At 36.2% G+C, this 18585-nt stretch overlaps 1 protein-coding gene across 1 annotated transcript; it reads right to left on the minus strand.

The window, feature by feature from the left end:
- Window positions 1–4865: 4865 nt before the first annotated feature.
- Window positions 4866–6955, minus strand: LOC306855022 (neuromedin-U receptor 2-like; the record flags this gene model as incomplete). Its single annotated transcript, XM_079393403.1, has 2 exons — window positions 4866–5176; window positions 6094–6955. 2 exons carry the CDS (start codon window positions 6953–6955, stop codon window positions 4866–4868), a joined length of 1173 nt encoding a protein of 390 aa, XP_079249529.1.
- Between the last annotated feature and the right edge of the window lie 11630 nt (window positions 6956–18585).

Below are 18585 nucleotides of genomic sequence, written 5' to 3' on the forward strand. Positions count from 1 at the left end.
GTTTACCCTGTGAAGAAATGTCAACATAATGTATTTTTGCATATACGTTCATATATATTTGTATATATAAATATGTCCTTATATTTCCATATCCTTCCTTTATTTATATATATATATATATATATATATATATATATATATATATATGTATCTTTTCATGTGACAACACTGAATAAATGACACTTTGCTACAATGTAAAGTAGTGAATGTACAGCTTGTATAACAGTGTAAATTTGCTGTCCCCTCAAAATAATTCAACACACAGTCATTAATGTCTAAACCGCTGGCCACAAAAGTGAGTACACCCCTAAGTGAAATTGTCCAAATTGGGGCCAAAGTGTCAATATTTTGTGTGGCCACCATTATTTTCCAGCACTGCCTTAACCCTGGTCGTCTTGGAGGTGTGTTTGGGGTCATTATCATTTGGAATACTGCCCTGCGGCCAAGCCTCTGCTTCAGTATGTCACAGAACATGTTGGCATTCATGGTTCCGGTTCCCTCAATGAACTGTAGCTCCCCAGTGCCGGCAGCACTCATGCAGCCCCAGACCATGGCACTCCCACCACCATGTTTGACTGTAGGCAAGACACACTTGTCTTTGTACTCCTCACCTGGTTGTCGCCACACACGCTTGACACCATCTGAACCAAATAAGTTTATCTTGGTCTCATCAGACCACAGGACATGTCCTTAATCTGCTTGTCTTCAGCAAACTGTTTGCAGGCTTTCTTGTGCATCATCTTTAGAAGAGGCTTCCTTCTGAGACAACAGCCATGCAGACCAATTTGATGCAGTGTGCGGCATATGGTCTGAGCACTGACAGGCTGACCCCCCCCCCCCCCCCCCCCCCCTCTTCAACCTCCGTTCTGAGTGGAACCTGTCCTGTTAAACCGCAGTATGGTCTTGGCCACCGTGCTGCAGCTCAATTTCAGGATCTTGGCAATCTTCTTATAGCCTACGCCATCTTTATGTAGAGCAACAATTCTTTTTTTTCAGATCCTAAGAGAGTTCTTTGCCATGAGGTGCCATGTTGAACTTCCAGTGACCAGTAAGAGAAAGTGAGAGCGATAAAACCAAATTTAACACACCTGCTCCCCATTAACACCTGAGACCTTGTAACACTAATGAGTCACATGACATTAGGGAGAGAAACTGGCTAATTGGGCCCAAATTGGACATTTTCACTTAGGGGTGTACTCACTTTTGTGGCCAGCGGTTTAGACATTAATGGCTGTGTGTTGAGTTATTTTGAGGGGACAGCAAATTTACACTGTTATACAAGCTGTACACTCACTACTTTACATTGTAGCAAAGTGTCATTTCTTCAGGGTTGTCACATGAAAAGATATAATAAAATATTAAAAAAAATGTGAGGGGTGTACTCACCTCTGTGAGATACTGTGTATATATATATATATATATATATATATATATATATATATATATATATATAAAATGGTATAACTTGGAATTGTATATAAAAACCTTTTTGTACAGTTAGCATCATAAATTATTAACACTGTTTCCTCAACATTATGAATGATCCACGTGTTTTTCCAAGCAAAATAACATTATTTGAATAATGAGCTCTTATGGAGTTTCTTATTGTTTATTGGTCTCACTAAATCACTGTAACATTTTCATTTTCTATGATATTGCAACTGAATATGCAGAAATAAATCCAGTTTCCAGTGCTCTAATAGTCTTTTATGCAAAATAAGTCTTGTTTTATGTCCTGTTTGTTCTATGTAGGAATATTAATGTGATGATTATTTAAAAGTTCAATGAAATTGTGTGTTGGAGTTTTCTGAAAAAGATTTGAGAATGACAATCATTTTGATTGTACATTTTTGGAAAGCATTGAAAGGTCATTCACACCTCTAACTTGTAAAGTTTTGTATTTTGCGTTTTCAATTTTTATTTTTTTATTTTCTAAATATATATTTTTCTGAGCATATAAATGTAATTATGAGACTGGAAATTAGTTTTTCTTCCAATTATTTGCCTAGGTCTAGTTTATATGGTGGAATGAAAACGTAGTTTATTTACAAAAATATACCAATCATACCAAAAAAAAAAAAAAATGGGGATCTACAATGGGAACCTAATTCTGTGATATGGGCTAAAACAGGTGATTTGGAAAGACATACCTGCTGAAACTGATAACATTTTCAAAACATTTTTAATACAGTGTGCAAAATTGGTTTATATCTATACTTACAAATGATTTTTGTATTGTATATGAACTTGGTGCTAAACCCATTAATGTTTTTCTTCTATAAATTACAGATCAAAATCTCCCCCTGAGACAGTAACCCATTCGTCTCACATTTATGTCACAGTTGCTAGATTAAACTGTCAAGAGGCAAGGTCACTAACATGGGAAAGAAACAAATAATGAGCACTATATGAAAGTAAAGCCACAGTTCTCCAATGTATTTAGTAGTTACAGTCCACAGTTACAAGAAATATTCTAATTCTCATAATGTTGAATTCTAGCAAAGCACTTTTGGTACAAACATTTCTAAACCAACAATAAAACTCCATAACTGCATCATTTAAACCAGAATGGCTTGTACCTGACACACACTTCTCCGTAATAGTCTGTAAAGATTAATGTGCCATGCAGCTCTTATTGTTCTGTTTTCATAATGAATTTTTCCAATGACTCCCTTCTGCCATATGCTACTTCCTCTCCTCTCTAGTTTTAGCTTTTTTCCTTATTTTCATGTCCCCATAACACAAATGACAAAAAGAAAGACTCATTCCCAACAAGTCCTTTATATTACATTTTATACAATAGAGCAACACAGTTTCAAATTAGATGTGCATGGATGGATGGATGGGTGGGTGGGTGGATGGATGGATGGATAGATAGAGTTATTTAGCACAGTGCATTGTATACAATCTACATAAATGATCTAACTGCATTCTACTGACTATAAGCAACTTTGCAAGAACACGACAACTTACTCTAACTCTAATCATAACCTTACAGTCTACTGAGAGTTTGTTAAAGGATAGTTCACCCAAAAATGAAAATTACCCCCATGATTTACTCACCCTCAAGCCATCTTAGGTGTATATGATTTTCTGCATAAAAATCTTTTTTTATGTCGATATAGGTACGTATTGCTGTGTTATTATTACGTTGTTACAGGTACCTATTCTGTGTTTTCATTATGTTGATATAGGTACGTATTGCTGTGTTTTTATTATGTTGATATAGGTACGTATTGCTGTTTTTTTTATGTTGATATAGGTACGTATTGCTGTTTTTTTATGTTGATATAGGTACGTATTGCTGTTTTTTTTATGTTGCTGCAGGTACGTATTGCGGTGGTTCAGAATTCAAATATTCGGGGTCTGTCCCTAAAAATTAATGCTCTATCGTGTTGGAAATATGCTTTACATCAAACCCAACCCTAAACCTACCCGATAGTGTTAACAAATGCAAAACTGGTATTAAAAAGGTATTTGTTGATGCAACCGTGCCATTTCAACTTACTTTTATGCAGATTTCAACTGTTTTGTTGAACCGTAGTTACACGGGATTCGAACCGGAGCTCCTCGCCTTCTAAGTACAGCTCCATACTCTGTGAGCTACCGAACAAACTTTCTGTCTGACATTCAAAAGCATCAGTTATTGGTATGTATTTCGTGTCTCGCTAAAAAGTGCACCCAGGTACGTAAATGCCATGAGACTAGGTTGTAAATTTCATATATTATGTTGGGTGTAAGAGATAATCACCATGTTTAGAATGAAACCATCATATTTAAAAAAATAAATAATCATATAATATTAATAATCATTAATCATATCATATAATAAAATATAATTTGTTGTTACTACTGTAAATATATATATTCAATTATTATTGGATCTTCAAGAAAATAGTACTTTGCTAAAGTGATGGTTTTGAACAAGTATTAACTTAGACATTCTTCAAAAAAAAAAAACCATTATTTTAGCTGAAGTATTTGTATCAATACTGTGAGCCTTTTGCCCCTCTTGCCACCTCATACATTTATGAGATTTTTAAAAGAAATAAACAACTTGAATGATTTATTTTCACACAAAATCTGTTGCTCCAATTAATGTTCAATATAAAGTAAAGTACTGTATATATTTTTTCTGCAATTATACATTTTAGGCGCAGTGAATAGCACATTGTTTCTTAAGGTCGGCCTTTAGCCCCGTTGTACCCTAACTCTGATTGGATTTGTCTGAAAGAAGAAAGTCATATACACCTAGGATGGCATGAGTGTGAGTAAATTATGGGGTAACTATCCCTTCAATATGTAGCTGAAAATTAATGAGAGTTAGTTTACAATAGTTTCATAGTTATTTATTTTTAGTAGCATGTCTAAAGGAAATGTCCAAAGTGTAACCCTGAATTATACAGAAGAGACAAACTTCATATGTATTATACAGATGTCTGATTTCATTTTCAAACAGACGCATAGCAGCAATTTTGTTATTTATTAATCAATAACCTTGTCTCCTGTTATTTCACTAATGTCCACAGGAACCGTAATACTGACCATTAATGGCATGGCACATTTCCAGTGTTTTATTTTCATTCTACTTTTTTTTGCCTTGGACAATATCAAAAAGCCTGATAGACCATATTAATCCAAACCCAGTATGTGTCCATTCACAAGTAGTTTTAAGGAACTGCCTATTATTTACACAGTATTGTAACTGACATGTTTCACACATCTTAGTCTTTTTCTGTTCTTAGCGAGAGATAACCTAGGCTTTCCATGTGAGATCACAGAGCATGTAGTCTCACATGAAAGCATTCACTTCCCACCTGCTGCTGATAATGACAAAAGGAAGTGAGCTGCCCGTGTTCCTGCTCTTAGCCTGGACGTTGGAGATCAGTGGGGGGGTCTTTGGGGATGATGTAGAAAGGCATTGAGTCATTACGAGAAGAGCTCGATAGCAGGTGACGGCACACCAGTGCTTGAAATCTCTCCCGGAAACGACTGGAGAGAAAGTTGTAGATGATGGGGTTAACGGCGGAGCTGAGGTAAAAGAGCACGCCTGAGATTATGTGCACATATTCGAATATGTTATGCATGTGGTCCGTCCAACTTGTGATGAAGCTCCACAAGAGTCGGTCGATGTGGAATGGAGCCCAGCAGATAGCAAAAACTAACACCACCACAACTATAGGAAGAGAGAGAGAAGAAAAAAAGTAGAGAAGAAATCAAATAAATCAATGTTACAATCAACTGTGAAAGCGAGCCCTCAGATCCACAGACTACTCTTCAGGCATCCTTCAGGCATTTTTCTCTATTGTCACCGACATTGAAGCAGAATGAATTGTTAGGAACACTATATACGTACATATATCCTATAGCAATATGATGAGCTTATAGAGTCTATAATTGAATAGCTTTAATGGTGAGTAATTTGTGCCATGACCGTTTTGTAATTGTATAGACACATGCACTATAAAAGCAGATGAAAGTGTTTTGCTTCTAGGTCCCATTCGTTATGTTTGTTCACTCTACTTTACCAGAGCAGAGAGCCAAGATATGATCATAACACCTGCGAAAAACTGAAAGACGCACTGGGAATAGCATCATTGCCATTAGGGAAAGGCATCAAGATGGATGTTTTCAGACATCAAAGTGATCCTCACCAAGCTTTTACAGTGGGATTTGGATTTGCTATGCCATTGGACTAGAGATGCTACTAATTTGGATTTGCCATAATAATGACCAAAACTAAACAAAAGGAAAAAAGGAAATGTTATGTTTTGAAAAGTGAAAACATGTAAAAAAAATAAAAAGGCTTTTGTTTCTTGTCTGAACCATATCTTGTATAACTCACTACTTTAGTTTTACTATACAGTATATTACTCATAGATTTCAACCTAACAGTCAATTTAGCATTTAGCTAATTTACTGGAAATAGAGTGAAATGCATGAGAAATACTGCCTGCAGAATTGTGTGATATTCCTCTTCTTTTTTTTTTTTTTTAAACGAAAGGTGTATGCATAAATAAATAAAAAATATATGCACATAATCATTTATCATATACACTAAAGACATATATAAGGGATATGGCTATCACTTACAATGCATCTTGGTGACCTGCCTCCTCTGTCTGCTGTCCAGATGGATTTTCCAGCTTTCTTGGTTCTTGTCCAGCTTGCCCTTCCTCTGGTTCTGTCCCCTGCCCAGTGTCAGACCAATCATCAGATAGAGCACGCTGATCATCATCATGGGGATGAAGTAAAAGAGCACAGTGGTGACCTGGATCACCAAGTTATACATCCATTTGGGCTTGAGAAGATTGCAGGTAGCTGATTCCAGAACCTTCTCTGGCAGGTACTGGTACTGCAGGCCATGAAGCAAAGTGTTTGGGATGGCGCAGATCAGGGACAGAGCCCAAACACTAGCGATGACCCTTTGAGCATGCTTGTTGGTTATCGCATAGCGGGTTTTGAGCGGGTGAATCACAGCGATGTAGCGTTCCACACTCAGCAAAGTAACGTTGAGAACCGAAGCAAAACACACTGTCTCAAAAAAGAAGATCTTGAAGCAGCAGATGCTTTCGCCAAAGGGGAAGGGGTAGTTCTGCCAGAGCTCGTAGATTTCCAGTGGCATCCCGAAGATCAGCACCAGCAGGTCCGAGATGGCCAGGCTAAAAAGATATAGGTTGGTGGGTGTCCGCATCTTCCTGTCTTTAGTGATCACAGTGCAAGTGAGGAGGTTTCCCAAGACCCCTGTGATGAAGATGAGGATGTACATAAAGGTTATGGGGAAGAAGAAAGAAGATCGTCGAGGGCCCAGAAGCCTAAACAGAACCTCGTCCATGGTCTGAAGATGACAGTGTCCACTCTCATTGCCGGTAAAGTTGAATGTAGTGCTATTGCAGAGCACATAATCCTGGTCTGATCCATTTACAGACTCACAAAGGCAGGTGAGAGCCATCATGGGAATCAAAGGGTGAAATTATTAAATAAGTCCTGTCTTGAAGTAAGCGTTTGAACTGCTACCTCTCAGACTGCACCTTCAGCATGATGGAGACCTGTGTCAAACAGATTTGCTATATTAACCCCCTGATGCAGTGGAGGTACATTAGCAAGCAGTATGTTTACAGGAATACTATCTGTTTTTTGTTTGTTTATTCTTTATTGTTGTTATTTCCTCAGTTTCAAACTAATTATAAATATCCTTAACAATTAAACAGCCTAAAAAATAGGTTAAAAAAAAAAATATATATATATATATATATATATATATATATATATATATATATATATATATATATATATATATATATTTTAACCTATGTATGAATCAGTATGCATCAGCGTTTTGTCTAATTTATATTTTATATACCACTATATAAAATATATGGACTAGCTATTGATCATAAATGACCAGCTTGGTCCAGAAAAATGCCATCTGCCATCAGAAGGATAACACTTAGGCTGCCATAACTTTAACCTTTTATGGCATGGTTCAGATTAGCCAGTAATAATATAATAATCAATGAACAGTCTGAACAGAACAGTTTTAAAAAATACTCCACATTACACTACATGAACGCCATTGTCTCATTTTATCTGGCTGGCTTGCTGGTATTCAAACGGCAATAATCATGACAGCTGTTTGTTTATTTATGCATGCAGAAATCTTTAAAAAAATATGAATTACATTACTTAACAGTAGCAGCTTACAGGGCATTAAAGCATATTTGTAAACGTACTATATATTTTTATTTTATTTATAAATGCGTGTTTCGTCGGTACTACACAGCTGCTGTGTAGTACTTCATATAAATGTTACTTCAACAAATACATAATTTAAGCTTTCAGTAAAGTGAAGAAAAGCAGAAAGACACGCACCTTTCCAGCGTCCTCAATGCACGCGCACCGCATCCAGACTTGGTCTTTCAGCTTGATGTTTAAAACAGTCGCGGTAAACAATCACTGTTTGAAAAGCTGTAAAACCATGCAGCAGGTGTCATTCACGGCTGTTACAGTGCCTGTGCCTTGACTGAGTTGCTCGGATGAAGGATCTTTGTAGTGAGGTCGCACCCAAACATCCAATGAGATGACATGCTGCCGGGCTTTCATCCTTCTCAGCAGGGATGTCATCTGCAAACCAAACAGATTTTGCCTTTGATTGTTTATGCATCACTCGTTTTAAAGTGGATTCAATGGACCGGGACGGAAGGAAGCAATTGATGATGGATAGGTGTGCGAATATTTCAAACGCTTGCTCTCTTCAATAGGACTTCGTTGTAAAAGCCCCCTGTAAACGTTTTCTTATCTTATGTTGATATTCCCATATATACTTCAAATAAAAAATAAAATAAAAAATTTAATTAAATTAAATGTTTTAATTAATGTCAAGTATGCTACAAATAATAATGATTTATACAAATATCTATGCTTTACGATAAAAGCCATGAATAAATGACCACCAAGAATAACTGATAATAACAGCATATCAGCATATTAGAATGATTTCTGAAGACAAATGTGATACTTGAGACTGGAACAATGGCTGCTGAAAAATCAGCTTTGCCATCACAGGAATATATTATATTTTAAAATAGCTTGTAAATTGTAGCCTAATGTTTCCCAATATTACTGTTTTACTGTATTTTTGATCAATTAAATGCAGCCTTGGTGAGCATAAGAGATTTCTTTCAAGAATATTCAATTAATTTTGAGGTGTGTGTATGGCAACAATCTCCAGTCAACTTTATTACTATTCTGTTGCCGTCAGAACATTGATTTGCCATGATGATTTTAAGTGTTCTCGTTTGCAAAAAAAAAAAAAAAAATAGAATAGAATAAATAGAGTTGAACCGATATGAAATTTATTAGCCGATAATTCAGAATGATATCTGATGATACCGATGCTGATATAGTTTGGTTTTCTCAAGAAAAAAATAAAAATAAAAATCTCACCCAACTAATGCTATAAACTATACAGGGAACCGTCTCATTTGGTACATTAGAGATTAAACACTATTATATAACAATGCTGCACAGATCACACTCAAATAAAAACGTATATAACTCAATTGCACATAAGTTAGTTTTCATAAAAACTAGTCTTCGTGACAGATTTATTCAAACATACATAAAAGTAGTTAAATATGCTCCCTCTTGTATTAAACTGGAAGAGCAAAGTGTTTTTAGATTGACATATATCCTGCTCTTTCCCTGCATGTGGACAAATCAACTTGTGTAGAGGTTGATAGTTTGCTTTTGGTTTCTTATTGAAACACAAGAGACATTGCATCAAAAAATCTGTTTTCTGAATTTTCTTGATTTTTCCTCTTTAAACCGCACGTTCAAGATAAACTGGTTGAGGCCATTCTTGAATGACTCCGAATCCATATGGAACAACTATTCCCAATTACATTTTTTTCTGAAGTTGGTAGTCTCCCCTTTCTGTTGGTATAATATTAAGTGAAGTGACATACTGCCAAGTACGGTGACCCATACTCGGAATTCGTGCTCTGCATTTAACCCATCCAACGTGCACACACACAGCAGTGAACACACACACACCGTGAACACACACCCGGAGCAGTGGGCAGCCATTTATGCTGCGGCGCCCAGGGAGCAGTTGGGGGTTCGGTGCCTTGCTGAAGGGCACCTCAGTCGTGGTATTGAGGGTGGAGAGAGCGCTGGACATTCACTCCCCCCACCTACAATCCCTGCCGGCCGGAGACTCGAACCCGCAACCTTTGGATTACGAGTCCGACTCTCTAACCATTAGGCCACGACTTCCCCCAACAGCAGGCAAAGGGGGGAAACTGCCTTTTGTAGGCAGTTACTAAACTGCCTACAAAATTGTCAGATTTTCATTGGCAGGTACTTCTGGCCTGGCACTCGAGCACAATTTTAGTCCCCGTAATTATTTAATTACAATAACAAAGATATTCAGACATCTCCAGAATGGTTTAACAACATATTCTTTTAGTTTCTTAACTTGTAAACACGAATGGTCATTTGCTTTCTTCTGAATTTTTAGCTGAATATTGTATTCCTGTCACCCCATGAGATTTTGTCATAGTGATGGATGCCATTCTCAGTGGAGCTATTGCACTTCTGAAAAGCTCAGCTGAATTTGTACCCTCTTTCATTTATTTGTTACATCCTTGTAATATTGCAATAGGGAAGATTTACTTTGTTTCTAGTTCTCCTCTCAGAAATACTGAAAGATTCAGCAACTCTTTCAGAAAGATTGAATTACTGTCCCTTCTGTAATAACTTATTTCCTGATCTCCTGCCTGTGTATCTTGGATTAACCCTTTGCCTGCTGTTTCGGACTCTGTTTGCACCTCGCTTGGACTGTTGCTCGTGTACCTGGATTATTTCATTACCTTGCCCTGTTGGGTATTGTTCGCTGATCGAAGACACATGCTTGTCCTAGGATTACTCTTTGTCTTGCCTGTGTTGTACCTGTTTGCCATTATTGAATCCATGCTTGTTTCATGACCACGTCTCTTAATAAAGAGATAATTATACCGTCTCACGTCTCGTCGGCTCCGTAACAGAATTCTTGATTGAGTGTTGCATATTAAAGGGGAAAAGGCCAATAGGGAAAAGCAAAAGAAAAAAAAAAACAGAGAGAGGACTTGAGGAGCATCTTGCTGCAGCCCACAATATCCAGGGGGCATGATTGGATCCAGATCCAACTCCTCCCAACTTACATATACCTAAACTTACCCATCTCCACCCCCTGATCCCTAAACCCACCCTATCTCCACCCCTAAACCTACCAATCTCCACCCTCTAGATGTGTAAGTAGTAGCAGGAAACACCGGTTATAAAAAAGAACAACAACAAAACAAAAAAACAGAGCAGCATCTACAAGCAAAAAGGGAAAGCGGCAGACTCCATAATAAAACCTGAATCAACACTAGATTAGCCTTTCAGAAGTGGCAGGAACTCCCATATTTAAAGCCCAGACCCCAGAGATGTTTTTTTAATAACTTAACAGGTAAGATATGGTATTGAGCTGAAAAGTATTTAGCTCTCTAACAGTAGTATAAGTTCACTGTAATGTTATATAACCTTGTCAGACTAGTAATCGTTATGTCTAATGTTAACATGTAATGTAAACTAATACAATGCATAAGTCAAAACAACAGCATAAGATATAGAACCTGCTCAAATGACATGTTTTTTAGATTTCCATGTGGAACTACATGCTACACAAACCACATTCATCCATGCAGAGGAGCAACACCGAAGAACATCCAAAACAATATTCTTCTGCAAGATGCATGCAGTTTTATTTTTAACCGCTAGGGGGTCCAAAGTTGCATAGTACAACAACAACAGCAGTCCTTCACTGTGAATGAATCACTATAAATGCATACTCTCGTGACTCATTTCTTTTCATACAAAACTTTAGAGTAAATCATATTAACCAGGTAAACTACACGGTATAATATGAGTAGTCAAGTGTCTTCATTCTTTCCACTAGAGATATTCACAACACGCACATCACCTGATTACTAACCAACTGTGACACTGTTGTTATTCATATCCCAAGTACAATCTTGCCTGGTCACGCTTGGCCTTTGTGAGAGCATGTCTGCCATTAAACGCTTCAGTCGTTGGAACAAAGTTATCCATGAGTAAGTTCTGAGTTCTTTTATATTTACTCTTGCACTGTTGCCACAGCATGAGATCAGTCCAAAATCCAAAACCTTAAGTCAATGCTCATTTAAGTAACACATTTAACATAAATCGTTTATGACTCAGCCTGGTCTTCTATTTGGAGGCACAACATGTTCAATGAGGCAGGTAGAAAGAATCCCCTGTTCATTAATTTTCTAATGAAGGATTTGATGATGGTGCAAAGCAGGGATCCAAAAGTCTGAGACCACACTGAAATGTGGATGTGGATCCTCTGCAGTGAATGGGTGCCGTCAGAATGAGGGTCTAAACAGCTGATTAAAACATCACAGTAATCCACAAGTAATCCTCACACCTCCAGTCCATCAAATAATGTCTTGTGAAGTGAAAAGCTGTGTAAGAAGTTTTTTAACTTGGAACGGGTACCCATTCACTGCGGTGGATCCATTGGTGAGCAAGTGATGTTATGCTACATTTCTCAAAATCTGTTCCAATGAAGAAACAAAGTCATCGTCATCTTGGATGGTCTGAGGTTGAGTGGATTTTCAGGCGATTTTCATTTTTGGGTGAACTATACCTTTAAAGCAAAAGGGCAATTAAGAAACTCTTAAATTCTTTTTTTTTTTTTTTTCAATTCAACCTTTCACTCAAATTATGCAGAAAATATCATTTATAATGAAATAAAAATGCATTCAGTTAGAAAAATACATACACTAATGGTCTTAGACTAGATGGACTCGTGCATATGGAGGAGATTTCCTGTTAGACAAACACAAATCAAATGCTTTACAATGCAAAAATCAATGGCTCTGCTTCATGAGGCACTCAGTATAGAGAGAGATAATGTAAGCATTGTCACAGAAATGTTACACTGTTGTAAACCTCAGGCCCAAAGGAGTTAATGTCTCACAGATAAAGATTATGCAGGTTTATAAAAGAAAAAAAAGGAAGGCCATATAAACACAAGCAGTTTTGTTACACGTGTGTGGACTCCTGAGATTTGTGAGATTTGAAAAAATGGAAAATATAGGGTATTTGAACATTTAAAATAAATAGGTCATGACCTGAAATAAAACGCTTTAGTGTTTATTTCAAGAGGTTTACAGATACAAATCTGTTTTGGGGTTCCCACTGTTAATCATAATTTATGTATATGATTCATGTGTGATCTACTGTAACCCCACTCACAGATAAGTGTTTCCTTTACAGCTACAATTTGACAACACAGTGAGGACATTAAAGATAATAAAATGTCTCCCATATTTTTAGAATTAGCAATACATCAACGTGACAGTCTCCAAAGATCCTACAACATAATAGCATCTAGCATTATTTAGATTACTTTTAAATCTCATGACATACATCTGTGCTTGTAAAACTGTGTGTTTTTCCACAGACATGCCGTGAGAGAAGAACGTTTCACACCAGTCAGTTATGATTGACGGTCTTGTTTTATACAGTAGAAACAGTCTTTTTCCTTAAATTACTTTCTAGATGCATTTCAAATATTTTAAATCTTGACATTTATCCAATTAAACAAAACACCTGTTTTGGACAGGTTTATGGAAGACCTCATCTCTACTAAATTAATGAGCTTTGTAATCACAGCCAACATGGGTATGATTACAGCTTTCAATTATACCGAGATGTGGCTGCAATTTTAGACCAGAAATTCTGCTTCAGAATGAGAGTCCTGAAAATATGCCTTAATTAATAAGCACATCTGCAAAATTAGCATATGATATTGGTGTTTCCTTCTTGAGCTATATCACAGCCATATCACCCTGCAGCCCAAGACCGGTTGCCCACTGAAGCTAAGCAGGGTTGAGCCTGGTCAGTACCTGGATGGGAGACCTCCGGTGAAAACTAGGTTGCTGTTGGAAGAGGTGTTAGTGAGGCCAGCAGGGGGTGCTCACCCTGCGGTCTGTGTGGGTCCTAACGCCCCGGTATAGTGACGGGACACTATACTGTCAAAAAGCCCCGTCTTTCGGATGAGACGTTAAACCGAGGTCCTGACTCTCTGTGGTCATTAAAAATCCCATGGCACTTCTCGTAAAGAGTAGGGGTGTAACCCCGGTGTCCTGGCCAAATTCCCTCTACTGGCCCTTGTCTATCATGGCCTCCTAATAATCCCCATACACTTGATTGGCTCTATGACTCTCTCTCCTCTCCACCTGTAGCTGGTGTGTGGTGAGCGCACTGGCGCCGTTGTACTGTGGCTGCCGTCACATCATCCAAGTGGATGCTGCACATTGGTGGTGGTTGAGGAGAGACCCCCCCCCCCCCCCCCCCCCCCCCCCCACATGATTGTAAAGCGCTTTGGGTGTACAGCAATACACAATAAAGCGCTATATAAATGCATCATTCATTCATTCATTCATTCATTCAGCTAAAAGAAAACAGTGCAATTGCACAGTCAGCTGACATTGATTTAACTGATATATTATCTCTCACGTTTCAAATTACTATGTTAAAATATTTTTGCTTTAGCCATAAAGCTTCTGCTTGTGTTTATTATGGCTGATTGCACACCTGCTTTTTGAACCAGGAAAAAAAAGGTGAATATTGAATAAATAAGTCAACAAGTTTAGGTGCCATATCAGTGCTACACATTCATATAATGATGAATATAAGCCATGTAGATATTCTTATATTTAAAATGACTATGGTAGCATGAGAGTTTGGTATGTTTCTATTTATTTATATTAAATGAATCCCATTGCAAGTGTTATAACAAATAGAAAGCTATAGTGGAATGTAAATATAAAACTGTATATATCTTTGTTTCCTTACATGTTCCACTTTGATTTCCAGGCAGCACTGACTTTCTTATCAATCAGACTCATGCATTAATTGAAGTTCTGTGTTTCCTTTTCAGGTGCAAAGATCAAGAAAGCAAGAGCTCAATTAATGGACCATGATGTGAGTCACCATCCAGAGCACGTTGTCACTGGTCCATGCCACTGATAGGTGAAAGATTTCACAAGTAAAAAGGATGATTCATTTGAAGAGTTCAGATGCAAAAGCCTCTAAATGCCGTCTGAAATGTTCTTCTAAAATTAGCATTTTTATCAGCCCCCTATATTTATGTTCAGTTATTTCATTTTAATTGCATAGAAGAGGACCCATTGCCATTAGAGTAAAAGTACTGAACCTAAACATAGCAGCCTGATAAAAATGCTAATTTTAGATGAAAATTTCAAATGGCACTTAAAGGCTTTTGCATCCGAACTCTTCATTTGAAGTTCTCTCAACAAATCTCAAATATCAATATGAAAATCAATTCATATCAGGACAGCTAAAGATTTTTTCAGTGTAGGTGACAGTAAACAACATCATGTATTTAACCCAGCATTTTTTATGAATGTGCTTGTTTAGATACATATGCTAGTTGGGACAATAATTTTGGTCTAATATGCATTTTTATATAGATTCCAAACAATTTACATATCTGTGGCTCATTGGATAAAATGTAATTTATTTATTTATTTATTTTTGATAAAGTAGCAGACATTCATTATTATTTTTCAAGTACTACATTTTTTTAAACAGTAGCTATTTGATTTTTTATTTTTTTCTGCTTTTACAATCTCCATTACAGTCTATACCTACTGGCCCCATTATCTATTGGAACCCTTATATATTGTGACAATAAAGATCAGGGGTAAAGGTCTTTGTTAATTGCACCTCTTTACTATGCTTAATTTATACTTAATGCATAATTGCTTTTGGAATTTGTACTTTAATCGGGTACTATTCAAATAAAATAAATATATTATTGAAATAGTTCATATTTAATTTTTTCATTTTCAATATCTTATAATTAATCCAATTTTCCATACCATAAAATTATATGTTGTAATCTAACAAACCATAAAATTTGTATTTGTATAATATTATGTTAAATTAAATATCCATTAATATTTTTTTTTTTTGTACACCCCTAATAAAGATATTATATCCTGTTTTGTGATCGTGTTGTTGTTTTCATTGGTTGAATTTGTTCTCAGGCTGTTGATTTACTCAATGTTCATGTGAGCTGTCATTCACGTCCCACACACAAAGGCCTTTTGGCACATTTGGCACAGTACCGGCTCGACATAACTGGCCTGATGTCCTATCATCATGAAGAATGATGAGACAGGTTTAGCCATGTGGATTTATAGGTACAGGCTTTTTGGTCCTTATTTAGACTTCCGTCCCCCGAGTGGGATCACATTTGTTTGATAAAATAAGATCAAAAATTAACTTCACTGAAAAATCATTGTAAGTACCCTCTCATCTGACATGTGGTTCCTTTCATGCGTCATCTCATATAAACCTGGACCATCTGCAGCTTGTTTAACACTAGTCTGCATCAAAAAAAGTTTGGGAATTGCAATGGATGATGCTTGTAAAAACAGAAATATACAATATGCTGGAGCAGGAGCACAAGGAAAATAATAAAATGAAAGATGTTCTCCTCATAATTGGTGCCTTATTAAATCTAGATTTCAGTATGTATTTGATTAGGTATGAATTATGTGCTCTCCTGAAAGCTTTTATTAACTGATGATTCAGATGATTCCCTCTCCACTTTTCTGTTGATCAAATGAATAAAAAGAAAAATATTCCATATAAGAGCATATAATTATTATAAACTGGAGATTTTATTATTTTTATTATTTGTAATCATTTTATATTGAACATCTAAACCTTTTTCAATGGCTCAGGCTTTATAAAACACTATGAACTGTTTCTGGATTAATCAACGTCTTGTTTTCTGTCTATTTTATTTTTGTGCAAAGAGACTTACAGTGTATTTGAAACAACATTTATATTTTCCACTGTCCTGATTTCTTTCTCACAGCTCTCAGAGCAACTGATGCAAAGGTCAAAGCAGTTAGGGTGTAATTAGGGCCATTAAATCATGAAGCAGTTTTAAAACAGAACGCGCCTTCACAGGGAGGAGAATATTAAGTAAACACCATACATAATAATCATCGTCTTTAAGCCCTGATAAGCAATAGCAGATTGAAGCATGGGAAGTCTTCTATGTACAAACATGAGCATTGAGTTCTGTCTCTTCATACCTGACGTCCATATGTGCCTGATAAACGTGAGATACGTGTGTGGTGTTGGAAGCTGAGTCTACAGTGCGAATAATCACATATATTGACAAGGGAAGGAAGAGGCTTGGTTGATAAGTAGGTGCATGCTGAAGTTAAATTACATCGTCAGGTGTGGGCGCTATCACAGTATCAGACTGAAGCCTTTCTGTGAACCTGGTGATTTTTAGAATTATTCATCTATTGTATAAAAACAGATTTTACAGGTATTGATAGTCTAAACGTTGTCTGGTTGAACTGAAGGTTCTTGCCTATAAGTGATTTGAGAGGATTGAACAGATCATTCTGTGATAATGAAACTTTGAAGAAGAGACTTTCTGATTAATGATTAAAGGGTTTATCAAACCAGACAGACATCTGACATAATGTTCATTTTGTCAGCACAGCTAACTGAACTAAGTATACCTGTACATATCTAAATAAAATATATTAATTTTGAGAATTATTGATAGTGGTTTAATATGAACTTTCTTATACTGCTCTTTTGGTCTTCCTTTATATAGCACATTGATTTTAATTACATAATAGTGATTTGGGATAACTGAAGATTGGTGATAATCTTTTTTTAGTTAACATAACTCTCGTGTTCACCAGGGCTGCATTTATTTGATCAAAAATACAGCAAAAACTGCAATAATGTGAAATTTTACAATTAAAACTTTTAATGTATTTTACTATCATTTCATTTATTACTGTGATTGAATATCTGAATTTTCAGCAGCTGAGTTTTTTCAGTTTCATGCCATATGATCCTTCAGAAATCCTTCTAATATGCTCACTTTCTCATTATTCATGTTAAAAACGGTTTATATTTTTGTGGAAATTGAGATCTTATTCTTTGATAAATAGACATTTAAAAAGAATAGCATTTATTTCAAATAGAAGTAATAAATAAATATTTGTAAAAAGAAATTAAACTGTTTTTGAAATCATACGAGCTAAATGGGACAATTTGACCAATTTAAATGCAAACAACAGCAAAATTGTAATTTATTGGCCTTACTGAGCCAAATATTGTGTTTCTATGAGCATTATGCCTTAACCATGTTTACAACTGACATATTTGCACCAAAAATACAGTGGCTTAAGACTAATGTACACACTTATATACTGCAGTTAGTTATATTTTATTTTTCTTTGTTGTCCATGACCCTTTCACAACATTTTTGGGTTATGACCCACTAGTTGTGAACTATTACCCTAGACTAAATGTGTAAAAACAATCTTATGAGCTTCTTTATATTTGTATATCTTTAAATGTCTATATATTATTGTATATATCACTCAAACATCCACAGAGGAATACAAGAATCTTACAACGTGATATATTAGATTATATATAGAATACTGTATTTGCAAAAAAATTACTACAGACAATGACTAGACATTTAGTCATATCCTGTGATCAGGGAACAAAATGACCTAATAACTTAAAGTGTAACTTTGTTTTGCTATTTGCTTGCATTGGTATTCTCATTAGCTTTAACCTGCTCCCAACACAAAGACACAATTGTGTGCTCATTGTGTGGTTATTAATTAACCCTAACTAGAGAATGAAGAACTGGGCACTAGACAAACCTAACTAAAAGATCCATAAAAGTGTATGTCACAACTACAGATGAGGTCACGTAGGATTTATGAATTCTGTTTTACGACATCGTAAAATTTATCCTCTTTATTCATTAACAGCAAAGAAACAATGACAGGTTCTGATAGGTTACTGGTCTGGGGATCGGTTCCTATATAAGAGGAGACAGAAAGAGGAGAAAGGCAGAGATTGCAGTGACAACAACCGAAAAACATACTACAGCTAAACTGTTCTCGAGAAGAATCAGCCAGC

The sequence above is a fragment of the Barbus barbus genome, assembly GCF_936440315.1.
Source record: "Barbus barbus genome assembly, chromosome: 35".
Classification (NCBI taxonomy): domain Eukaryota; kingdom Metazoa; phylum Chordata; class Actinopteri; order Cypriniformes; family Cyprinidae; genus Barbus; species Barbus barbus.